Source organism: Durio zibethinus, chromosome 6 (genome assembly GCF_047325235.1).
Source record: "Durio zibethinus cultivar Kanyao isolate XHJ-2024 chromosome 6, ASM4732523v1, whole genome shotgun sequence".
Lineage (NCBI taxonomy): Eukaryota > Viridiplantae > Streptophyta > Magnoliopsida > Malvales > Malvaceae > Durio > Durio zibethinus.
In genome coordinates, this window is record NC_143167.1 from 12,887,501 (window position 1) to 12,896,074 (window position 8,574).

Consider the following 8,574-nt stretch of genomic DNA (forward strand, 5'->3'; position numbering starts at 1 on the left):
GTAATTGACTATCTAATTTAAGATTCAAAATGCTTTTTCTACTTAGCTTCATGAAGATCCTAGAATCATGCTTCACCTGAAGTTAAGTTACCATTTGATTATGGGGATGTATTATAATGGACATCATAGAAATCCTCATCCTAGTTTTTCTTTTCCTCATCTTATCCACATCTGTGAAGCAATTTGGCTGCCAATTTGAAGTCTTTGAACTTCTTTTAATCCTGAATGTTTATCGTGTCATAAAATACATATTTGGGATAAATATGTCCGTGGATTCATGGACACATGGTTAAAGACATTTTTAGTGTATGAAAATGTTGATATCACATAATTTTGTTTGTTGTTTTCTTAATTTCGTAGTGTTGATGCAGGAACAAGGTCAGAATGGGTGTGAAAAAAGTGCTAAAATGGCAGTTGATTTCCTCAAACAAACTTAATACACTATATATCTACGTAGGCTAGAAATATTTATCTATATATTCTTGATGCTCAGTGTCCTTCAAAAGAGTCCTTTGGGTGCTATCTAGTGTTTATGTCTGCATTCCTTGATCGAGATTCAAGTGCCTCTATATTTTGTAATTTGATTAAGAGAGAAATGGAGGGTTACTGGTCGATCACAAGTAACAACATTCACTTGTTCACACTTCAATGAAGGTGATAACTATTTCTAATTGGAACTTACCACATCAAGCATTTTACAATAATTTTCCCTATTTCTTAACTATTTACTGTGTCCATAGTGAGTCTGGGCCACGACTGTTTTTCATGCTCAAGTGTACTTTTTCAGCTTAACTTTGTCTATCACTGTTAGTTTTAAGTGAAAATATCATGTGTAAAGTACTCGGTTTAATGCTGATAAATCCATCTCATGCTTTTTATATCCTCCTAAGAGTTTTCTTTTTTGGGCTTTGTTTTTAATGATTTGAGTACTCATGAGGCTTGCGATTTGACTGTACTGTTTGTCATTGCAGCTTCCAATGCCTACAAACGAAATTCAGATGCTAATTACGGAATAGCCGTCACTGAGTGCTGTTGTTGTATGGGAAATCGATAGAGTAGGCTTTTATCCATAATTTGACTAAGAAAAAACAAGGAAAAGAAAAGAAAGGGCGTGAATTAATTGCCGGTAATTTCCAGACTCAAAAATGACATGTCTGGTAAAGGCTTATCTAAATGTGCTACAAGAACATTGTGTATATAATGGACTTGTATTTTAGTACTAGTTTAGAATATTACATCCTGTGTCTTCAACTCCACTTTCTAAAGTATGAGATCCGAAGAACAATTTTACTCTCACGTTTTGCAGTCCGATATAGCTGTTGCCTGAATCCCAAAGGCGTATGCTTGGAACCCTGCACTAGGCAGCCAACTATGCACTCCAAATGAAAAAATTTTTATTCCTGGTGTTTTCTCGACTCAAATCAGATGATTGCCCACTTTGCTAACGTACTATAATTTTTAAAGTTTTAGCCAAAAAGTGGCCATACAATGTTTTAAAGTTACTGATTGTCGTAATTTTTTAGTTTACTTTTATTAATTTATTAATTCCTACTAAAATATTGAACTTTCATTGATCTAAACCAGTTTACAGATTTTTTTTTATTGAATTGGTGTTATATATGGGCTTTCGAGTTACACGATGGGATACTTCCAAAGTTTTATCTTTCGAGCGAGACCTCTAAAAGGATGGTTTAAGTTCGAAAAAAAAAAAAGGTTAAAAACTTGCGAAAAATTTTGCAAATAATAAATAAATAAATAAATATATATATATATAATACACAGATTTTATTGTCATTATAAATAGTTTTAATTTATTAGTAGAGGCAGCTCTTATTCTATTAGACTACAGAACATTTGATAAATCAGTAAGTTCTAAAAATTAGAACTTGAGTTGAGATTAATTAGCTTAATAAATTGAAAAAATTGACAAGTATGATTGTGTGAAAAAAAATAGTGAGAATAGAATTCTTATCCTACTATAAATCTATAATAATTTGTAAATTCTATTATTATTAGAACAATTTTAGTCATTGTTGATACCGAAAAATACACCGGCCAAATAGGATAGCAAGATTATTTGGCAAGGAAAAAATGACATGGCATTTGATGAACCAATCAATATTCAGCAACTGGCATAATGGGACATCTCAGCCAATGAATTTTATCGGCAGGTTTGCTATCTGACATGGCATTTTCTATGAAGGAAGAATTAAGGCAGCGTCGAAGTCAGCCATTAGAAAGATTAGTTGGATCGATAAACAAGTCCCATTTGGTAGAAAGATATTTACAGTCGTTGAGAGGGAAAAATTGATGGGAATTTTCAAGCAAAAACATATTATATAATGAGATCAAAACAAAATACGTCACACACACAATAGGTAATATTTAATATGATTAGTCTCAATTGATTATTTTCCCTAATGAGAGAGAAAAATCCATTATGAATATAGAAATTATAAAGACTACAAAACACCAAAAACAAAAGCTAATCCCAAACTTCTAATACAATCATAATCTCCACACTTTTTAATATTTAATTTATGAAATATCTTTTATCCCATACAACCCTGTGCTTTCTCTAACTCTGTTTTATATCTATACAAATCTATCTTCCATATGAAATCACACAGTGATTCTAACTCTTTTTAATTATAACTCATTCCCATAATTCTAAAGACTAAAACCCACTATATATTTATAGAGTTGATTACTTGATTACCAAAAAATCATATTTATTAAGAACTCTTATTCATTAAATATATAAACTTAATCATCAAATAATTCTTTAACCAATAAAGTTTCACCTAAGTACAAACTAAATCTTGATTATAATTTGAGTTAATATCTAACAAATATCCACATTGACAAAAATTCTATCTAAACATTGACCTTTAGGAAATTCTAACTATACATGATCGAACCAACCATTACTCTAATAGATCACATAAGATAGTCAATACTCGTATGTATCCAAATCAACTTTACTTACGACTAATGCCTTGTTGTGGCAAATCTTCCCTTCATATCTATGATCTAAAGAACAAAATCTATAACAACAAATCTCTTTCCACAACTAATGTGGCATAATCTCAACAATCTCTCTCTTCACACATTGGGTCTTGGGGGAGAGCTTCTATGCTCGGCTTGTGAGCAGATGTTGGCAACCTGACTCTAATGCCATTTTGATGGGATAAAAACAACTTTAAACAATAGTCAACCGAATATGTCACTCAACAAAAAAAAATCAAATTATCCCTGTTTTGTGTGAATCGAAAAGATTTCAAACAAATAAATCAATCTCAATTCTAACAAATAAATCAATACAAAGTCAAGCACAAGGGCATAAGCAATTTATGTGTAAAAAAACTTCTCCAAACAAGAAGTAAAAATCACAAATAGCAACAAATAATATTCACTATCAAAATAATGGGAATACAAATTCTTTCTATCTAAAATTAGAGGTATACAACTATAATATCTCAAAATTGTAAAGGTTTCACCAAATTTAGGGAACAAACTACTAATAAATTAATAAGTAAAAAACTCTAAACTCAATCTCCACCACTCAAACTAATAAACAATGAGTCTTGAATAAACTAACAAAATTTCAACTCAATGGACCATGGGTTGACCTCGATACGACTTCTTGATCAGATCTACATAAACCTCTTTTGTCCATTTCTTTTCTCTTTTTTTTTTCTTATTTCTTTTCTTTTTTTGTCACCATTTACTATTTTGCGAAGCAACCTACTACAACTTTTAAAAAAGAGCATAGGGGTTTTAAACCCTACAACTAGACATGAAAGGATAAAAAAGCAGTTTTGTTTAGCCTTTAGTTATGGGTTCCTCCACATAGAAGAAATCAAGCCCAATATAGATATTACAAAAGAGTACAAAATACCAAAAATAAATAGTAATCCATAACCTCCAAAACAATCCTAATTTTCACGTCTGATAATGTTTAACCTATGAAATACTTTTTATCTCATGCAACTTAGTGTTTTCTCTGTCTCTTTTTCACATCCCTGTAAACCTAACTGCCACAAAGAGATTATATAATGATTGTAACTCTCTCATAATTCTAAAGGCTAAAACAAGCTTTATCTAACCTATTACTTTATTTCCAAGAATTTATATTTACTAAAAACTCTTATCCATTAAGTATATAAACTTAATCTTCAAACAATTCTCTAGTCAATAGAATTTCACTAGAATCTAAACTAATTCTCAATTAAAATTCGAGTCAATATCTAACAAATCCCCATCTTGACACAAATTATACCAAAATGTTGATCTTCAAGAAATCCTGACTACATGTGGTTAAATAAGTCTTGACTCCACTCGATTTACATAAGATGGTTAAACTCATGAGCAGCCAAATCAACTACACTTGTAACTGATGCCTTATTGCAGCAAATCTTCTCTTGTATATCTTTGATCTCACAAACATAATTTATAATAACAAAACCCTTTCCACAACTGATATGGGATAACCTCATCAATTTTCTCTTCACACATCGTGCCATGAGGGAGAACTTCCATGCTCGTTTCATGGGGAGATGTTGGCAACCTTTGATACTACTTTGATAAGATTTTCAAGCAGAAACATATTATGCAATGAGATTAACACAAAATAAATCACACATAAAAGAGATATTTAGCATGGTTCGACTTTAAAAGGCTACATCCACGAATAAAAGAGAAAAAACCATTATAAACATAAAGATTATAAAGAGTACAAAACATAAAAAAAAAAAAAAACTAATCCTGAGTCTCCGAAACAATCCTAGTTTCCATGCTTCCTAATGTTTAACCTATGAAATATCATTTATCTCATGCAACCTAGTATTTTCATAATTCTTTTTCACATCCCAGCAAACCTATCTCTTACATAAAGATCACGTAACGATTATAACTCTCTCATAATTCTAAAGACTAAAACCCACTTTATATTTATATAGCCTATTATTTGATTATCAAGAATTCATATTTATTAAGAACTATTATCCATTAAGTATATAAACTTTATCATCAAATAATTTTCTAATTAATAGAGTTTTATTGGAACCCAAATTGCTTTCCAATTAAAATTTAAGTTAATATCTAACAAAATATACATGAAATCAAGGAAGAGAGGATTAATTACTAATTTTGTACAAATAACTTTTTGAACTATTAATGTTTAAAGCAAAATTAAAGGTGGTAATTGCTATAATATAAAAAACAATCATTGGAAATTAACTACAAATGGAAGCATTCGCCATAATCAAGAGGATACACTTACAGACATATCAAACTCAACTTCAACAACTATATTTTTCCATTTTCAATCTTTCTTAAGTTTAGTTTTATTTATGACACATTCCATGAGTGGATTTTTTTGTGTAAAAGCCCTATTTTAAGTGATAAACTTGTCCAAATTTGGTATTTTGTAAGTTTGAACATTTGCTTCTTAGCATATTATGGATTGAGTTCATACAATTTTTTTTTTTTATGATTGAGATCTTTTAATGAATAAGATTTCTTATCACTCTATTCCATATCATAATTGTCTTTGTTTAGTGCTAGACTAGTCTTACTAACTCCTTTTTGTTAATGATTTAAGCAATCTTTTGCATTATTTAAAACTCAATCATCCTTTAAGAGTTGTAAACTATCTAATTGATTTTCAAAAAGATGCCATTTAATCAAGCTTTAAAGATTGCATCACTTTAAAAGGTGAAGTCTACTAAAACAACACATCACCAATTTACATTCAAAATTATCTATCATGCTTGATCAATTTATTGTGGTACAACGTTAATTCAACATCTTCATTTGATCTGCATGACAGGATACAACTGAAATGCCACCAAAGATAAATACATGTTAAGCTCACAAGTGCTTGAAGTGAAAATGTCCATAATATATTCTGACAACACTCCCTAGTAGTGGCATAGCCTCTAATGGCTTGGCTAGAAGGTCTTTTAGCCTTAAGAATGATAAGTTGGATGAAAAGATGATAAAATGGACCAAACATTTAAAGAAAGCATGAAAACTATGGTAGCATATTTTCATAAAAACATTAACATCCTTAGAAAATGACATGATATCTAATAAAAGTATCTTTAAAGATTCCATCAATAGGATTTCCAAGAAATAGTATAAGATAATAACAAGCTCAATAAATGGAAACTAGCTAAAAATCAAAGATAATGAACAACCTTTGGCCCTTAAAATAGCAAAAGTTATATTTACCTTTCAGAGCTAGAAAAGCACAAGCTCTATGACCTATACAGATTAAAGATATGCTTGTATTTAAACAAATTATTAAAAAAGCCATGTGAGATAGAAATAAGGTCATTGACATGGTACAAAAGAAATACAAGCCTAGCTTTTAGAGGATAAATTGCCCAATCATTGAAAACTTTTTCCTAATTAGATTAACAAAGTTCACCTATATCTTAAAGGGTTTATGCTTTTGGGTTTTATCTTATTTGCTTTTAAATCCTACCAATTAATCATAAATCACTTTGATAGATTTACTATCTAATGCAATCAAGCTTCTATTAATGATCACTTGAAATTAACATTATTTCTTAATTTGACAAGTATTATATTTACATGGTACTTCAATTTGTTTGCAAATTTTATTCTGACTTGGCAATATATAGAGTAGCAATTTCACATACAATTATGTAGTCTGATGATAGAAGTGACCATGGCCAATTTATATAGGTTGATACAATGGTTTGAGGAGATGGTTGAGGTTACAATGATTGTTTTAAGAAGACCAAACATACATGTAAGGTAGCCCTACCTAAACAAGTGTTTGTTAGATTGGCTTAAAATGGCTTAGACAAAAATCTCCTAAAAAAATCTAAAGGCATGGTATTTAGAGACTTCTTAGAGTTGTTTACCAAAGTAGTCATACATGAAAACCTACTAAAAAAAGAGGCTTGGAGAAAAAATTCATGATATGACACCCACTAAGTACTTTCAACTATTTTTTCTTAATTGAGGTGACCAAATATCAGTGCTACACTTCAAAAGTCTATCATTGCTTAAAGTTATGTTGTGTTAGACACCATGATTATTTTAATAAACTCTTTTGACCTAAATTTCGTGTTGGGTATTGCAAAGGTGGTAGGAGGTAAGCCATTGATTTGTTTGAACCTGAACTGACCCACCAAACAAACTAGTCGATCAAAAGCTACCCAAAGATGAAAATAGAATCCCTTTTATGTTTCCAAAACTATATATCTTTAACCATTTGATGAAAAAAATACATATCAAGCTCCCATAAGGACACAAGTTGTTAAGACTATAAGAGTAGGAATGTAAGCGAGCAGAGCTTTCAATAAACCATTGGTGAATATGTTCAATTTTTGTTCATTTACTAAAATTAACAAACAATCTTGAACACCATTTTTACATTCGTTTATTAAACAAATCAAACACGAACAACTGTTTGTTCATTCATTTATGGTCACAAACAAACTCGTTTAAGGTTCATTTAAAACTCGTTAATTTATTGTTTGTTTGTTTGATAATAATAATAATAACATTAGTACATATTTATCCTTTACCATAATATTCTTATTATCCTAACCCTTAGTCCATTACCCATTTTTAATTTTTTTCTCAACCGTATAGATCTTCTATTTTTCTTTGAACTTTTCACACTTCAAATCCATATCTCGATTTCCTCTTATCATTGACTTATCGTCGACCTTTTTTTTCTTTATTCATTATCACCATCATCGATCATTCTTTTATCTCACTTGTTGTTGCCACTGTCTTTTTTTCCTCTTATTCCTTGTCGATCCTTTCTCATCTTATTTTGATCATTGTTTTTTGCCTATTTCTCATAAAGTAAAGTTTTCTGTTCAAGTTTTTTATTCATGCACACTTTTCATTACGTGGTTGAGTTGAGAAATTGGTTGCCTACAGTTTTTTTTTTTACATTTTTTTGAATAATAATTAGTTAAATTGATATATGTTTGGGTTGCATATTTTTTGTAAGAAAAATCCTGATTTGTATGGTGCACTTTCTAAAGGCCAAAATCTCATCTTGCCTTTATCTCACTTTAGTCTACTTGTTTAGCTTTTTCAGTGTGTTTCTCTTAGATTTAATGGTTGACATGTATTTCAACATGTTTTCTAAAAGAATATAACCTTTACCTTCACTATTGCTTTTGAAATACTTTGCTTCAATATGCTTTGGTGGCTATATACTTGATGTGAAAATTAGAGGTACTTTTGATGTGAGAATTAATTGATTTGCTAGAAGTGACAAAAAAAAAAAACTCTATTGATCTTTTAATTGAGATAATTGATAACAAGCATGCAAGTTGGTTATCAAAAGTAGACTTGCCTAACATTTCTATACTGTATAGATTAGGTTGGGAAGTTAACTTTATTTGGTAATTTGTCAATCCATACTCTTCTAAACATTTAGTTAATTTAGGATGCCGCTTGTTCTGTTGGTTTTTTTAAAGGTTTTCCATTTTATTAAATGTGCATTTATGATCACCTTATTCCATAAAGGTATGTGTATTTGCAATATCCTCATGTGTTTAAGCCTTGTGTATT

At 30.0% G+C, this 8,574-nt stretch overlaps 1 protein-coding gene across 1 annotated transcript in view; it reads left to right on the forward strand.

Moving 5' to 3' along the window:
* Nucleotides 1-1,294, forward strand: part of LOC149518433 (uncharacterized protein At5g01610-like) — a 3,921-nt gene extending 2,627 nt beyond the window's left edge. Inside the window, exon 2 of the mRNA XM_089763346.1 lies at nucleotides 972-1,294. Coding sequence (XP_089619472.1) covers nucleotides 972-1,016 — 45 coding nt within the window. The 3' untranslated portion in view covers nucleotides 1,017-1,294. The remainder of the gene's footprint in view (nucleotides 1-971) is intronic.
* The last annotated feature ends 7,280 nt before the right edge of the window (nucleotides 1,295-8,574 follow it).